At 38.6% G+C, this 18,781-nt stretch overlaps 1 protein-coding gene across 1 annotated transcript in view; it reads right to left on the bottom strand.

The window, feature by feature from the left end:
* vstm2lb (V-set and transmembrane domain containing 2 like b) overlaps positions 1–18,781 on the bottom strand; it is a 21,664-nt gene extending 2,883 nt beyond the window's left edge. The window contains exons 1-2 of the mRNA XM_085159866.1: positions 18,521–18,781; positions 18–187 (exon numbers count right to left, since the gene is read on the bottom strand). Coding sequence (XP_085015992.1) covers positions 18–187; positions 18,521–18,635 — 285 coding nt within the window. The 5' untranslated portion in view covers positions 18,636–18,781. The remainder of the gene's footprint in view (positions 1–17; positions 188–18,520) is intronic.

Below are 18,781 nucleotides of genomic sequence, written 5' to 3'. Positions count from 1 at the left end.
ACATTACAGCTGCTTACATTATTAGTGATATAGGGAGGCTTCTCTTGCCACTCTCTATAGTCCTTGATATACCACCACTGGATCTCCAGGGAGTAGGACGGAGAGCCCGCCCCACGGAAGGAACAGGCCATCTCTACATCCTCACCACTGTGTGTCGTGATGTCGTGTGGGACCTCTGTAAACAGTGCTGCAACAGAGAGACACACAGAGAGAGAGATAGGCTTAAGATGTCCCCAAAATGACAGAAACATTATTTCTCAAAGAGCCTTGTGACAATGTGGCATTACTGCATCACGCTCATACATGAGAAAAACTGTAAGCCAAGGACACGGTGTTGGAACTTAAGTTAAAATAAAAATAAGGATTCAGGGAAGAGTGGTCTATTAAACCAACCAAGCAATGATTTTATACTGTAGGTCTGTTTGCAATGCAGGATGATAACAGTTGTGATCAGGTTGGTGGTAATCAATCAGTTCTTGAATTTGTCTCAGTTTTCTTGGGATGCTCATAGAAACAAACGTGAGCCATAAATAAAAATCTAAAAATGAAACAAAATAAAACACATACACAGCAAAAAGTTGAACACTAAATAAATTAAACCAGTTAGTTAACCAAGGAATACTAAAAAAAGAGTGTAGAAGTGAAATATTTTCAGCTGGTTATAGCTGCTCTAAACTGACAAGGAAAAAATACAGAAGAGGGATCATGCTAAAGTAAAAGCAATCAATGCAGCAAACTGACAATTCAATTGGCTTTTCTTCAGGTATCAGTGTGCTTTTCAGTTGTTTTGAGTGCATTAATAAAACTGATTATATTATAGGTAAAGCTGACCTACCTAAAGGCTGCGGAGACAATAATTAGGGAATACCTTTTGCATCACAAGCCCACACACGTCTGAGATGTGACAAATGAAGCCCGACTGCAGCAGTGATGGATTTTAAGAACTCGGATGTCATTATCAATGACTGATCATTTCAATTAAATAAAATTCATTAATTTGAAAACTTTGACTTATTAGAAGTTACTACATTACTCAGACCTTTATACACATTACTGTGCATAAGGTCTGAGCAGACATAAACATACTGAACCCAGTCAGTGTAACACAAAATTAGATTTATGCAGCTTTAGAAATTAAATCAATACCAATGCAATTTTGAGGTTACATACCATGAAATGTAATCTAATTTCAGTCAGCTCAATGTTGTGCTGGCAGTGCATTGGCCATTAAAATTAGAATATAATTAATATGCTCCAGAGTAAAAGCATAATGCGCATAAAGCATCACAGGTGATGTGTATTGATCAAATGTAAATGTACAGTTCAACATTCACTCTTCCTGTAGCTCTGTTTTGGTTTCTGCCATCACCTGGCAAAACTGTAAAACAAAAGGAAAGGTACTGAAAAACCCATCGCTCTTTGAAGAGCGATAAGGACAGAAGCCATATAGACTATCAGGTAATATTTTAAGTCTTATCGAGAAAATAACCATCTTTCAGAAAAGTGAGTAAGAGAGGAGTTTTTATTATTTGAAACTGATATTCACTCTGCTTTCTGCAAAGATGAAAAGTAGGCTTGATGGGGGAAAAAAGCTGAGAATAGGCAAGCAGAGAGAGGCTTTAGTGCCACTGGACAGACTCCTAAAGCCTCTGTGCCCTTGCACTACTGCGGTGCAGTCAGGCAGTGGCCTCATTTGTCAGGAGGAGACCTGCTGTAGTTTTGAGACTCTCCGGGACCAAAAGAGAAAAAGGCAGAAAAGTAGGATAAACACAGGACACTTTGTGACAAACTTATCTGGTATGTATGCAAATGTGCATGTAACAGTGTAATCTTGCTTGAACACTTTTTTATCCATTTTCCCCAACTATGCATTCAATTTACATACAATTGTAACATTTTTCACAGGGACACAATATCTCGCTATTTGATACACTTTAAAAAGATTTTAGAAAAATAGCTACATAAATAATAAATAAATGAAAAGCATGTTCTGACAGGAATGATGCTATGAGTAAGTAGAAACCTGAGGTTTAAATGGTCACTTAAAGAGGAAAGAGCTCACTGCAGAGAGAAGCAAGAAAAGCAAAGACTTACAGTGCACATGTGAGAAACTGAGAATTTTCATTGTTTAATGCTCATTTTACTACAAAAAAGCTCTTTATGTGTTAGTTCTGTCTTCTCTGCAACAGGGGCGAAGCTAAAGTACCAGCACAAACACAAACAAGAGCCACAAACATTACTAGTTTTTCCAAATATTTTAACACTGCCCCCTGGTGACAATCCGCAGCGGCAACTTGCAGACAACAGCCAGCAGAGCCCTGTGTAGCAACAACGCACAACAGTTTTGGTCACCTAAGGGAGTCTGTAAGCTGTGTTGAGAGGCTGTTCTTTGGCACAGTGAAGTTCCGACTTCAACGCTCATATTCAAAAATGACAATTGAAAAAATTACAATAACAGAGACTTTATGCTAATGTTAAACAGTTTTACTGGCATTCAGCACCTCAGTTTTGCTTTACCAGAATTAATACTTTAAATGCCATACCAATTCAATAGTTTTGGAGACTTTTCAGTTTGATTTAAAGAAGTCTAGACTGAAAAAAATGCATTGCAATCCTTACAAAGACTGGTTTCTTGCAGGACTAATGTATTAGTGTATGGGTAGCTTCGTAGCCTTGGATGTCTTATCTCAACACCAAACATATTGGTAAAATAGCTTGTATTGTGTCTCACACAGCCACAGATAATATTGTGTTGCATGGCCCCAAGTGATTTTCTCTATACTGCCCTCCACTTCAACCACTGCTGTGAATGCAACACATTCAATAGAGGCGTTTCCAAAAGGTCCTAACATCCTGGTGTCAGTATTTGCTCAGATAAAAACTGCTTTTACATTGGCAGACCAAAACCATACATATAGACACATTTCCTTTAAGCTTTTGAGAGATCTCCTGAAAGAAATCACTTTAACATTAAAGTACTTAATAAGTTACAAATACACTTTATTTATGCTAAAAAAAAAATAACACTTCAGTCACCAAATAACCAAATATTTCTCTACTGTCTACGTTTCATCACAGCCTAACAATCTAACAGTTAAGATGCCGGCAGATAAAAGGGCAGCAACTGCACTTTCTAATGTATGCGCCGCGCAATATTTCATGTTAAAACAGAGAACATGCAAAAGGTTCAAGGTTTAAAAATACAAACAGTACAACAATACAAAACATGATGACATGATGAAAGAGAAACTATGAATAAACCATAAGTTCCTAGCTCAGGTTGAAATGTCACTGTGGATTGCAGAAATAACAGTCTTAACAAAAGATTCACTAGACAACAGCAAATTCTATATCCTGACATTTTCAATCAGACCCTTTCATTGTAATGCAAAAGTAAAATGCTCCCATAAGAAAAGAAACATTTTACAGACATGAGTGTCTTTTATTTTAAACTGCCAGACTTTATAGAACGTTTCGGGGCAGATCAGATGTGCACAGACAGCTAAACAGAAAAACAATAGGAAGTGCAGATCTATGATAAGCAAAAGGAAACAAAAACTGTAAATGTGCACATTTTCTTCAGATTTTTCTGCACAGTAGGCTGCATCTGCTGAGACAATTTCCCGTTGCGCTAACTACCCCTACACTGCCAGTGCAGACTGTAATCACAGCAGGTACAAAGATTAACTGTAATCTGATGGTGCGTGGCTTTCTTGCTAGGAAACCACAATAATTGTTCATTTTCAACAGATCAAGACATTCAGAAATAGCACCTGGGAGAACTTGTGACGATTGTTATAAAGTGAAACGTTCCAGAAAATTGTAACATGACAAGGCCGATAACGTCTGGCAAAATAAATAAATAAATATTACAGCCAAGGCATGAAGTTAGAGTAGTTACAGAAATTAGAGACATCTACATCTACATATTCTATTCATTCAGCTTTAATAAGACTAAACAAATAATAAGAGAAAAGGAACAGCTAACTTATTTACTGTCACTCTAGAAGGTGGTGCAAAGATTGACATTTCTGAGAAAAGCCATTTTCTTTATGGTTTTATGCCAACACAGCTACTTTTCCATAATACTACAATATGATGCTCTGCAATGAAAAGCACTCTGTAAGAGTATACGTCTCATTATTCAGCAGTGGCAATCTTGCCTCTCAGGTCTCTGACGAAGAGCACAGATGTCAGGCAAAACTAATAACAATGTCTTGTTATATTGCGCTTCCAACATATGGTGCTACAACTGAAGCCGGGAAGGCAGAGAAGTACGCCACGCACAAAATATAAGAGCAAAACAACCAAGGGTGGCATTTCAATCATCTGGGTTTTCTTACTCAATGCAGGTTCTTAGACTTTTCTGTCCTCCAGACACAGTATCAACAGCCAGCGGCACAGCACTGCAGCATCTGTCACTTGGAACAGACTGCACTACTGCGGGAAAAAAAAAGGCTGTTTGTGTGTGACATACTGTAGAAAGTAAGAAACACAAAGCAAGTAAGCACAAAAAGGAAGGTATGTAATATCTTTAAATAATAAAATGTTTCAACATAATAAATTATTAATTGACCAATACAGGAGTATCAAAACCCTTCTGTTAAAAGCACTCAACAGAGAACACTGCAAAGGCCCATGGAACCAAAATGTAATAAAAAGGTAAGTGTCCCAAGTAATTAATAATAATGGATTATTTTTATTTATATAGCATTTTTCAGGGTCCTCAAAGTGCTTTACAGTTCCACTATTCATTCACTCTCTGGTGGAGGCAAGCTACAGTTGCAGCCACAGCTGCCCTGGGGCAGACTGACAGAAGCGAGGCTGCCATATCACACCATCGGCCCCTCTGGCCAACACCAGTAGTAAGCTGTAGGTGAAGTGTCTTGCCCAAGGACACAACGACCAAGAAAGACAGAGTTGGGGATCGAACCAGCAACCTTCCGGTTACAAGATGAGCTTCCCAACCCCCTGAACCACGGTCGCCCGTGTTTATCCCTAATTAAGACGTAAACAGTTTTACATCTTCAAGATTTTAAGTCTTTGCTGAAGAGCATAAGCTGTGAAATGTGGAACGCTTCTATTACATGACACAGCATGATAACATTGCTGAATGAGCATGAGTAACATATTAGCTGAAGTAAACAACTTTGTAAAATCCTAGATACACCATTGTATTTTGTGTATTTTGTGGTGTTTAGTCTGTTTTAATTGAACTCTGGTTAGTTTTCCCCCTTGGTATGGACACACAACCAAAACACTCGCAGATCATTTACAGAGCGAACATGATTCAACCACAATCTGACCCAACTACCAGGGAAGTTTGCCCGAAACACCTTCCTGTAGCCATGTATGCTTAGCATTCTGGGATACGGCAGGGCCCCATAGACAGTGTTGGGAAGGTTACTTTTAAAATGTATTCCACTACAGATTACAGAATAAATGCCCCAAAATGTATTTTGTAACGTATTCCATCACATTGCTCAGTGAGAGTAATGTATTCTGAATACTTTGGATTACTTGACATTAGGTAAGGCTGGACTTTTTGCAGCGATCTCGTATAGAAAGCTATTCCGTGCGTATATAAAACAGGTCCGTGGCTCCGAGCCGTAGTAAAGGGACCTCTGGCTAATACGTCAGGTTCCGTGTCAGGCTTGTAGCAGAAAACTAGCTTTACTTTGTTGTCTGGGGCAACTTTGCCAACGAGAGACAGAGAGATGCGTTGAAAGGCTCACAGACACATAACGTGTATGGCAGTCCATTCTCCCTGCAGCACGGACTACACTGCCCATGAGGCTACATTCTTTAGGGCTATGCCTCTAACACTCTGCCTTCATATTAAATCATTTTTTGAACAGTAATTTTTAAAAATATTTCCTCACGTCATTATGAGACGCGAGATTGAGACACAGGCATTTGAGCCTCTTAATGTGTGTTTTGTTTGGGTTTCCACCGGCGTGGAATTACCAAAAATAGAGAGGGCGTAGCCTAACATATGAAACAGGAAATGACCACCGTGTAATCCATTTATTTCAACAAAGTAACTGTTTTCTGAATACCACCTTTTTAAACGGTAACTGTAACAGTTACTCATATTTTGTATTTTAAATACAAAACAGCGGCACATGTATTCCGTTACTCCCCAACACTGACCATAGATGTCCAAAGGTCAGTACAGGCTAGCAATTAGCTATGAAATGGACATGGATTCTCCATGGTGTCCAGAGGTCCGTAACACGTCACCTTCTTCCTGTATTTACTTTTGTTGCTCCTGCTTCAGCCACATGCGGCCAACAAGTGGACTCGAAATTCTCACGTGGTTTGTAATGATGTATCTTGGTTTGCTCATCTACTGATTGTGAAAGGATTACATAAAAATGCTAAAAATAATACTTTTTTCCTTTTTATCTAAATAATAGTTAATTATTAGCCAGTCACAGTATCAAAACAGTAGCACACATATTTAGGTCAGCTTTCAATCAGACTCATGCTGAACTGGTGTTGGCTTTAACAGTCTAACTGGTTACATCGGACAAAACCTTTTATTGAAAGGGTTCTTTAAAATTAAAATCAAAATAGAGAATAAAGGAGAACTCTTGAAAAAGGACCAGTTCTGAGTGTTCACAGTCATTTGAAGCCACAGCATCCGATGTCAAAGTCAAGCAAAGGAGAAAGCTGCATGGGTAGTCCTTGCGTCCAGAGCTATAGTACCAGCACAGGCTTATACCTGCAAGGTAATTCCTGCACTTTTCCACTTCCCTGCCAACCAATAAGACCCTGAATCTGTAAAGGTAAGATTTTTTCCTTCAATTTTTAACCTCTTTCTTTTCTTTTAAATCCTTTGCCTTCTCTCTGCTTTTCTCTCTCACTAGCCCACCGACATGTTTCTTAAAAGTCTACCCCCAATTGTTGAAAACAATAGCATCTTTACTCTCCTATCTCCCTGTTCCTATTACCCTTTCATTTTTACTTTCTACCTATTAAGTATCCTTTCTCACTTTCATTTCTCCTTTTATTCAGTTTCCCTTCGTACTTTCCACTCGCTGAGTGGGCAATATGTGTCTGCTGGCGTTCTGGTGTCTGGCATAAAGAGATTCTTCCAACAGTCTCAAGAGTAGCTCACTACATCTCCTGGAGCCTTGCCCACTGGCTTTGGCAGGTGTTCAGCATCCTGGGAGAATTACCCTGTGTGTTACTCGCTGTGTGGTGCCCTATGGCTTCAATTCAGCATACTGTGTGTGTGTGTCTGTCTGAATGTAGCTATGTAGAATTGAAACACGTGTTAAAAAGGTGCAACGCATTATTTCTTTGCCATAAGTTGACCACGTTCAGCTACGTGTTTCTGCTGCATGTTTCAATGCACACGTTTTCCTAATACAACAAAATCCCAGCTGAGGTAAAGGCAGAGAATAACAAACAGAGCAGCTTCTAAATCATCCTGCAGCATTTAACATCCATAAGCGTTGTCTTTATTTAACACACACACACACACACACACACTAATTGCCCAGAGAGTCACAACAATTAAAAAAAGACAAAAGGATAAAGTAAGAATCCTTTACTAGATAGACGAGAGGAAAATGACTAATGGAAATAAAAAAACAAACAAACAAAAATCAGTAATTTCTCACATTATCTGCTGGCAGAATAACAGAAAAATATCATCCTTTCATCCATCCATTTTCTGCTACTTATCCAGGTTCAGGTTGCAAGGGTAGCCGTCTCATATATGCATATATGTCCAGACCTCACTCTGCCCTGGCCAAACCAACCAACCAACAGATGTAATGTCTTATCTAGCCCAGGACTTCCTCCTATGCCTGGAACACCTCATTTAGGAGACATCCAGGAGGCATCCTGGTGAGATCCTCAAACTACCTCACCTGGCTCTTTTCAGAGCAGAGGAGTAGCAGCTGTCCGCAAAGCCCCTCCCAAACGATCAAGGTCCTCACATAACTTCTAAGGATGAGCCCCCAGGCACTCAGATAATTTCTGAATTAAGTAGTATCCTTCAGTTACCACTCGAACCTCGTGAGAAAGGTGAGAGTAATTCTGGCTTCTAATCAGTGATCCTACACTATAATGTAAGAGATGTTTCAAGGTAGCTTTTCTCGAGGGTTTGTTGAGCAAACAGCCTAAGAATTACAACTATTGGTCATAGATTCAGGCGTTATCACCAATATAAACTCAATATGCAGTACTGATTTTAAATACAATACACTTTGATTTGGTGCTACAATATGTATAAATATTATAGTGTACATATAAATCAAATATTTTACTTGTATACCATTTTTATATATGTGGTCCATGCAGGTATAGTGCTTTTGTGTTCTCTAAGTGAGGAAATCGCATAACTGGCATTTAATCCAGGTGAATTTAAATCATAGCTAAAATGTGTTTCACACAAAAGGTGTATATAAATATCTATAAATTCTTGTGCAGGGCATACCATGCTTCTCCTATGACAGCTGGGATAGACTCCAGCCCTCACGTCACATTAAACTGGATAAGCAGAATGGTTAGATGGATGAATCTCATCATCCACTCTGTTACTGCATTACATTTTTATACACACTCAACATTTCTTTATCCATTTCAATTAAAGAGTCCTCTAGATTTTCACTGGACAAACTGTCAATTTCCTGATGAGGATTATTGAAGACATATGGTATACAAGATTATCTATGAATGTGGCATTAATCCTTGACAACTGCTTATTACACCGCACCAGAGATTACGTGAAGGAGAGACAAAGACGCATAAGTGAGGCTGACCGTCTTTTTTCTAAAGAGGAAGACAGAATGACAGATGTTATACTGATGATGTTATGATCTCTTCATTCTAATATTTGACCATGTAGTCTGTTATAGTTTACTGATATATGTAAACTATCTCTGTGCCCTGCTTACACAGGAGCCACAACTCAACAATGCATGTCCACACATTGTCAGTGTACTTAAACACATTACACCTGTACAGCTATGGTGGTGTATCATAACAACAATGTTTCAAACAAGAGAGAGTGCAATCTATTTGCATATGATCCTCTATGCTGCTACATTAAATCTACATTAACTACTGAGTTATAATTATGCTTCCCCCAATTTCACAACAAACTAATGGATAGTGTTTCTTCAGTTTTCTAGCAAAGAGCTTTTTTACTTGACTTTGACATACTGACACTTTCTGAGTATGTGCAGTCAGTCTTTTTCCACATCACCATTTTTAAGTCCATAAGTTACCGAGAATAAAGACATTTTTCTATATTTTTGTAAGTGAAATTTCTTATCTTTTTTTTTTAATGCAGGGACTGGAAACACAGAATTCAGCTTTTACAGATTTGACTTTACACACCAATCTCAAGAAAAAAAATTAAATCAAAGGACAAAAAAAGCATCTGGGTGAAAATTAGATTTCACACTATAGTTCAACCGACTCAGCAACTCAATTGTGCGCATTCTGCTTTATGTTCAAAATTTATGATGAACCTTAATTGTTGTGACTGCAGGCCTGATGATCAAATGTATGAGGGGAAAATTTCACATCAGGAAAGACACGAGTCACAGAGATCATGAACAGAGGGAATTGACCACAATAGAGAATATTTCACCTGTATTATGTGTAAACTTCCTTCATTCTCACTTAAATGATTGCTGTCAAAAGTATAAGCAATATACAGTGTTTGCTATTCGACAAACTCGGGTCCTTTGTCAGGGTTTGACTGTCCATCTGACAGTTGTCAAATTGCCTTCCAGTTAGCTATGCAGGAGCCCTTCTCAGCCCTGCCTGTGAAACATGACTTGTTGACAAACAAACTGTCTGCTGGTGTGCGCAGTGCCAGTGTCAGGCCGTAACAAGCCTGCTCAGCAGACGTCCAACTGTTTCCTGACTTTAATCACACAAGCATCACCAGAAATCAATCGAATAACCTTGGTAGAATGCTAAATCAACACAAAAGCTGACTCCGTCCGTGGACTTTCACGGCCCTGAACTGGCTGAGAGTACAATGAGAACGTGTACTTCTGAAGTGGATATTGACTCCCAGGGAAATCTTAAGCACACTGGGTTGTCTCATTTATAACGCTATATAGCTGGCAAGGAATGAGCTTGTCTGGCCTGGCCTTGTCTTAGTATGGATTTTCATAAAGGCAGTACAGTCATAACCATCTTTTAAGCAGAGGCAGGGGCACGCTTGTCTGAAGATGCAGAGTACAGTACATGCATTTTTAAAGTGGCCCTCCTTGCCATTTTTTACTTTATTGCTTAGAGAGCAATGATAGAAGTGAGACCATGAGAACACTGGAGCAGCTGCTCTCTAGCCACCAAAGACTCATTAAAAATGAAAAAGGGGGGAAATAATGAAAGAAAACAATCCAGTGGAGGACATAAATATATAAACAAAGGCAAATACTTTGTTCATGCCCTACAGAGACCATACTTTTCCAGCAATGGTAAATATTTTTCATCTTCAGGTCCAAGGCAAAACAAGAGGGATAAATCCAGTATGAGTGGCAGTGTAAGGTCAATGCATCGATCCTCTCTTTCTCTCCCTCCCTGTTGTGGAGGAGCTTGAGCCGTTTGAGGATGACTAAATTACAGGCGCCTCATTAGCATGGATGAGAAGCAAGTGTGACAGCCGTATCTTTCCTTGTCCATGCTTGTGTACTTATGTGAGCAAGAGAGAGAAAGAGAGAGAGAGAGAGAGAGAGAGAGAGAGAGAGAGGCTTGCAGTGTAAGCTTGTCAGCACCCCTGAAAGCTTCTGTTTTTACTTTGTGAAACCATTAAAGGATAGGGTGTATGTTATTCTATATTCCTCTCACTGCCAGTTACTTGAAGAGACGAAAACCAGCAATCAGTTTTTTCCTTTTCTTTCCTCAATATGCAGTTGTTCCACCTAAGAAACGTTTAAATATTTGCAGCTTGTAATTGCAGTTTTTAGTTCAATCAGGACCAATATAGTCAAAGGAAGATTGATTGCGCCACCTGCAGCAATTTGTAATATTTATATATTTACTTGGATCTGCTTTGAGAGTTAGTCTGCCTTCGACATGCATATGTGAATTGCATAATCCAGGGAGACATCAATCCAGTGTTCTGTGGACATTACATGGAAACCAAGGGCAAGATCAAGAGGAAAATACCAGCACAGAACAGAGTAGGCATCGACAGGTATGGCTTGAATGGTCAGATACACCATGAAAGAAGCAGATAGGATGGAAATGGGTTGCTAATTGGCTTGCAGATGGGCAACAGAGTGAACCATATGAGATAGCTAATTGTTTCTTTGGAAAAATAATAGTTGTCTGAAACTGATCATCTTAGTTAGGCCTGTCCTAACTAACTGTATTCTTGATTTTTTTTTTTTTTATCCAACCACTAGTAAACACTAGTTTACTCTATACAATAACTACCAACTTTATTAGGTACACCCAGATACAACAACCAATGGCAGGTTTATTACAGATGGCAGGAACCCAATGTATTTAGGGATGTAGACCTGGTCAAGATGAAGTTTAAACCCAACATCAGAGTTGGGGATAGAGGTGATTTAAGTGACTGTGTCGTTGTCTGTACCGGGCTCTGGCATGGTATTTTAAAAAACTGCAGATCTGGTGTGTTTTCCCCATACACTCGCCACACAAAAAGGAGAAAATATCCAGTGAGCTGTAGTTCTTGGGTGAAAATGCCTTGTAGATGACTGAGATTAAAGAATGGCTAGCTGCTTCGAAGTTATTGGAAGCCAAAAACTGAAATAACCACTTGGTACAACCAAGGTATTCACCAGAGCATTTCGGAACACGGGAAATGAACTTTGAAGCAGATGGGCCAAAAATTGGACAATAGAGGACTAAAAAATGCTGCCTGCTGCAATAAATCTGCATTTCTGCTGCAACATTGAGATGTTGGGGTCACAAAGTGACACAAACAATATGAAAGCTTAGATCCATCCTGCCATGTATCAACAATTCAGGCTGCTGAAAAAACAGTGTCACTGTGTATCATGTCAGTCTTGTCCTTTTTCAGCTGCTCCCGTTAGGGGTCACCACAGCAGATCATCTGTTTTCCATTTCTCCCAACCCGGCAACCACCTGCATGTCATTTTGACAGCACACCGATTAGTCTCCTCTTTGGCCTTTCTCTTTTGATCTTGACTTGTTTCTTCTTCAGCTTCTTTCTCCCAATCAATTTAGTCTCTCTTTATTTCTCCCATATCCAAACCAAGTCAATCTCACCTTTCCTACTCTGTGCCTAAACTGGGACTTGACATACTAATTCCTAATTGTATCACCCTAAATGCAAATCTTAGAATAATATCAGTGTAAAATATGTATGCAGGAAGTAAGCACAGAAATAAGATTATGATGCAATCTAAAGAGGCCTTACTGGTGTGGCTGAAAGTTCTCCCTTCTTCAAATGTGTCTGAATTTAGAGAGATAAAGTATAATGATGGACAGCAGGCTATACTTGACTATTGAGAAAACTCGGCCAAGGACCACAGTGGTTATGTGGCTCATCTGAGCCCATCTCCAGGGCTGCTTTCATGTGTCAGTCCAGTCCTACAGAGAGATATGAGAAATGATGCCTGGTAGCTGGAGGAATTGTAGAAATCCTTTTCTAAGTTAAGTGCAAACATTTTTCACCTGAAAAGGTGCTGCCTTACAGGGACAGCTAGTAAAATCAGGTTCATTAACTCAATGGTGCCATTTGAGTCACATCTATAGGGCACTGTAGAGAAGAAACGAATCATTAAGAAGAAGAAAAAGCTGTAAATACCAAGACACAAAAACCCAGATAAACAACATAACGTCGACCAAGGTGAATGTAAATAGCCCGTGAACAGAAACCCCCTGAGAGAAGGGATTTCACTAATTTGATGAATGGGTTTAATAATCAGGGAAGCCCCAAGGGAATAGTGGGTGAAACAACAAGAAGCAGCAGCAATAAAGAGACCTGCTGCAGATACAGATATTTATCTTGATCTTAGAAAGCTTTAATCCTGCATACAAAAAACGCCTACTGAGAGTTCTGTTAGATCGATGAATACAACACAACCTTTGGAGATTATCGCACTTTCAAAACATCTTTTAAGTAGTCAATAGCTACTTTTCTTAAACCTGTATACATATATAAAATAAATATTTGGATCACCTAGGATATTACGTCAAGAGATTTCTGTACAACAGTTACAGTACAAGTGACAGCAAATAACCAAGTGTGGGAAATAATTATACTGATAAACAAAAAAATTGCCAGAAAGTCAATAAAGCTGTATTTGGTCCAGAATCAGCTCTGGGGCAAACAGAAAGGTATGTCCTTTGGGAAATTATCATTTATTGCGAGACCTTCAGCCTGAATTCAAGGTGGAAGTTAAAAATAATGAAATAAGAATGGAGCCGGGATTCAAGCAAGCAGCTGTCCACCTTTTGCCACTGATACACCGGGCTTACGGACTGAATTTTTCATAGCCCTTGGGACGCGAGACACGGAGGCTATTTCTGCGTTTCCTCCCAGTATGTGGCTACATGAAGTATCACGTATTGTTGACAACACATACCAGGGCTCTGAGGCATTTTCGAGATTGCTCACCGTACTCCATCTGGAGTCCACAGTAATGAAAGACAACATTATGTTCCTTTCTTCTATGTCGCCCTTGAGAGCCTTTAAGTAACGGTGTCTGTGTTTTCCTTGAGTAGAGTGCAGGAGCCCTTGCTTGGCATGTCCTGTCTACACAGTTTCAATGAACTAAACAAGACATTGAATTAAGCTGCTACATTTTCACGTTACTTTTTCTTGCATTGAAAGTAGACATATAATAATCTGTTTAATAACTGAATCATAACACACAGAGCTTGTTAAAGTAGAATATTCACTATTGTACTATATCTTTATCAAAAAAACACCAAACTTAAATGTGCACTTTGGTACACTGGGATTGTCACAATACTAATATTTAAAGCAACCCAGGAAAATACTTGATAGAACAGGGACAAAAGAAAATCCCAAAAAATTAAGAGCCCTTTTTAAAAAAATAAGGATTAGAACGATGGAAAGAATAACATCAGTGATAATACTAGTTAAGTTGACTGATAATTGCAAGCTTTAAATGTATTATTAATAATAAAAATAGTAAATAATTATCATCATCATCTTACTATAACGATGCATGCCTGTTCCCAAACTGCTCCTACACACAAATGATTTTTATAGCACTCAAATCCTTACAAATGATATATTACGTGTAGTAGCTGTTCTCATGCCAACATTACGTGTACGTGGCTGGATGCAAATACATTTTGCAGGTGCATATTGGGGTAACTTTTCTCATGCACAACTGTAAATAAGTGTTCATCAAATAATCATGCTAATAATGTGATTCGGTTGTCTTAATATATAGCTTGCAAAGAAGAAGAAATACATGTATTTTTTGTTCGGTGTTTATGAACAGCTGTTTTGGCCATCTGACTAGATACAGTGATATAACGAACATAAAAAAGAATAACATGACAAATTTACATTCATGTCTGTGTTGTAATGCATGAGCAAAGCAAAGAATAACTGCCCGCAGCACAGATTTTTGCTGGTAATAATAATAATAAAAAACTTTATTAATATAGCACCTTTAAAAAACAACATTAGGAAGTACTTCACGAGACAAGACAGGAAATAAACAGCATATAAAACATTTAAGAGGAGATAAAGATGAAACATTAGGTATAACAATACAGGCAGGACAGGGAGATTAAAAGCGATGAATGAAGACAATTAAAATTAAAAAACAAGTAAATTAAAAGCAAATATAAAATAAATTAAAAATCCCTAGCAGAAGGTGATAAAGCAATTACAAAGGACAACATAGAAATAACTCAGAATGGAAGATCAGAGAAAGCCTACTTATAAAAATGCGTCTTTAAGAGATTTAAAAGACAAAAGTGAGCCATTCAGGTCTTCTCAGGGAGATTGTGGGGTAACTAGCCTTCGCTGAGGACCTCAGGTTAGACCAGGAGTGTACAATTTCAGGAGATCGGAAATATACACTGGTGCCAGTCAACAATAAAATTATAAAACCAATTCAAGACATAATAGTGAAGCAGCTCATGTTAATATACACACCAGTTAAGATAATGATAACTGTTCACTGCTTAATGTTGTTGAAAACGGAGCTTTTCTGAACTCTCGTAATTCCTCCTCAAGTGTTGTTCAGTGTTACAACCATCACCTACTTCACAGACAATTTTTCATATGCCAAAGGCATCAGGTAAAGCAATCAATCTCTTGTCATCGTAATGAACCTTTTCACTGTTGTCAGCATTTAATTGGGCAAATCACAGTCGGTTATTGGAGGAAAATTATCAGCAGATGAATCTATAATTAAAACAATCACAACTGCTTTTTTTCCATGAGAAATTCTTTGTTATATTTTAATTTTTATTAATAGTCTTAATTTATTAAATAAAATATGATGTTTTAATGTAGCTACAAGTACTGAAAGTCAATTGTTCAAAGCTTATTTTTTGTTTGACTTGAATGTTCGTAAAATCAGGTAGGTTTCACAGAAATATCAAGACAACTGATTGATAGTTTTTTTCTTACAGATCAGAGGAGATTTCTGTATCACCAGTCATCACTTCAAGTCACGTTGTGTTACACACACTCTTGTTTCACTGCCCTTCTGTTTCCTACCAAGCCTCCACCAGCACCCTCTGCTGTGACAGCATGACTGTGCAATCTGTTGCCCCCCACCTCCTGCACTGTCAGGGCTCCATCAAATTAAAAGCCAATGCAAAAATGACTGAGCTGGCTGTCCTCATTAAGAGGACACCAAGCAGAGGACTGGGTGAGGATCCTAGCCACTTTGGAAGCCTAATGAATTGGTACACGCCCCCACACTGTGAAGGTAGTGCCCTCACAGAGCAGGATGAGCATTGCCAAAGAACACTAACACTGCAACATCTTATGCTAAAATTGAAAGGCTTCCAACATGTTTCCCATCATCATTATCATCACTTTCTGTTATAAGTTACCCCTGAGACCTCCCCCATGCATAACATCACTTATTACAGCTTCTGTCGCTTTCCTTACTGCTGACACTTGACCTTCAAGTACTTGTGGCAGGTAAGAGTCTTATTCTGATGCATGTGGCAAACAATGGGGTGAAGCTACTGATCCATTGAACGTGTTTGTCTTCAGACAGAACATATATTTTTGCGTTGTAGGTGATTCAATCTACACTTCAGCTCAAGTGGAAACTGGGGTGCAAGGGCCAGGTGCACTTATCTGAAACAAATGAGTCAGGGCTAAATTTAACAAGCACTCTCCAGAACTGTGCATCCGGCCTCTCTGCTCTGCATGAAGGCTCGGCTTCCCTCTGCTTGAGCCATTTATCAAAGAGTCTGATTACAAAAAAAAAAAAAAAAAAAATCTTATCTAACCACAAAGGATAGTACAACTCTGTTTTCTGGTGGTGAAGCTGATGTTGTACAAATATGACAGTAGAAAGCTTCTAGGTTGTTTTCTCAGTATAGTTTTTCATTCTTGTTAAACACACGGAGGCGTTCCTTCTTTTTTTTTTTGCCTGGGTAACAGTATTAATGCCAATACTACAGTCGATTTTAATTTGCTTCCTTTGGGAAAAATGCTGCTGATTTTCTAACCTGTCCAGTACAGTCCATCCTTGTGACGCCACTGCAGAATTTATAGTTTGTCAAGTCAAAGCTAAAATGCTAAACACAGCAAGCTGAAGGCAAACCACGCAATTTAATTATGTAACAGTAAGGTTAGGAGGTGCAGGAGAAAGGTGAGATTGCTATTAGCTATAAATGATAATTCTGTTCAAAATTTCACAATGTATGAACCACAGAAAAAGAAATCAGAATTGTTTTTCACATTCAAATAAATTATTAGAGCTGGTAAAATAAAATATAACAAATAATGCAACAGTGGTTCCAGTGACTATGACCTGAAAATATGCATTCAAACGTGCAGGTAAACATTAAATGTTTCAGTCTGAAGTAGGTTTTATCGTTGCCCAACAGATCCTGCTGTTGAAGGTGCAAGGGTAGACACTTATCTAAAAGGAAGGGAATTTTAATGTAGGCTTTTACATAGTATTTTTATGTTAGTACAGGTACAGTACCGCAATCCCAGTGAAACTACAATAAGTCATGTGTTATTCTGTGAAATACCAACCTAGAAGGACAACCGGACAACTGCAAACTTACATTTTTTTAGCCAGTTCTAAGTATGAAATATGGCAGATTACTTGAATAACAGGGCATCTCAAGCCTCTACCCACATCCATAAAACGCACACAGCACAGTACAATAACTTCATTCTCCTCTGGGTGAATACTAAAGCTGTATTTTGCCCTTGAAAACACATAATGTGCACATCCGTTTGCATTTGTGTTTTACTTTATAGTGTTACATTTTATTTTGTTGTACATCAGACTAAATGTTCAGTCCACCCTGGGTTTAATTTTCCGTATGTTGAACTATTCTGGTAAGCCTTGTCAATTTGAACAGCTCACACAGTGTGCTGTTGGATTTGTAATTCATATCTACTTTTTCATAACTCTACAGTTCTTGTTTAGCAATATTAATTAGCATTATTTTATACTTTTTGATGAAATACAACTCAAAATAAAGTTTTCAGAGACACAGATTTTCTAAACTGTCTTAAAATGAAACATTAATACACCACTGTAGTGGCCCCAGTAATGGGCAGGCTACCATCTCACTGATTTTCAAAGGGTGCCCTACACTGCACATCATCCCATCCAATCTCTCCTCACATTTTCTGTCCCTCTGTCTCTACCATAATTAGAGATACTGTATGAAATTACTAAAATCAAGAAGTTTGGTCGGGGTGTTGTGCCTTTGGGAAAGACCTTAGTCAGTTATGTATAAAGTAAAATTTAACAAAAAAAAAAATGGACTTGTCAGACCAAAGAGCATGGTTAAGAAATGAAAGATGACTGGCTTTATTACAGTTTATACTAGTCTCACATTTTCTCTGATATTAAAAAAAAATTAAAAAATGTTTATTTTCCACTGACATTTAGGGATATGTAAACATTTACCAAAGTTGCAGCATCTGTTTTGTGAGTGTGTGTTTGTGTGTGCTAAAATAATTATACACACAAACATTTTGAAAACACTTTAGTAAGAAGACATTATGATGAAACACCTGCCTGTACCCAGGCTTCAAAAGCCTTTGTCCTGCCCCTGCTTGTTATTACCCTAAGTGTGTGTGTGTGTGTGTGTGTGTGTTTGCGCTTTTAATGAGTAATGAAAAACAAGTTTCATATACAGGGATATTAAAAAGCTCAAACATGGTCGATGAAAGTGCACAACTCATTGTTTAATTTAGCCCCACACACCCCATCCGTAATGTATTTGAACTAATCACTGACATCAAACGTTGTTGTTCACTAAACCCCACCCAAACACTTAAGAGTCAATGCAATGAGAGCTTCACTCTTCCACTCCAACAAACACACGCATTAACACAACTTACCGTTCCCAGAGATGTGATTATCCACCTCTCCGTGTCCGTCGTTGAGAGCTGCGTTAAGTTGAATGTAAAGTCCCGCGTACTGTAAAAGCCCCATTATCACTCCGAAAGCTCCCATTGCTTCGGCCGGTATTTAAAACAGTTGTATGGAATTTTCACGTTAGATGGAGAGCATCGGTAACGATATATCCCCACCGGCGCAGAGCAGCCCTTGCAGACATACAGCTGGAGCTGGAGGACAGAGACTCGGGGACCCGCTCGGCT

The sequence above is a fragment of the Neolamprologus multifasciatus genome, chromosome 5 (genome assembly GCF_963576455.1).
Source record: "Neolamprologus multifasciatus chromosome 5, fNeoMul1.2, whole genome shotgun sequence".
In the NCBI taxonomy this organism is placed as follows: domain Eukaryota; kingdom Metazoa; phylum Chordata; class Actinopteri; order Cichliformes; family Cichlidae; genus Neolamprologus; species Neolamprologus multifasciatus.
Note: the sequence above shows the minus strand (reverse complement) of the source record. Positions and strands in the feature narration are given on the sequence as shown.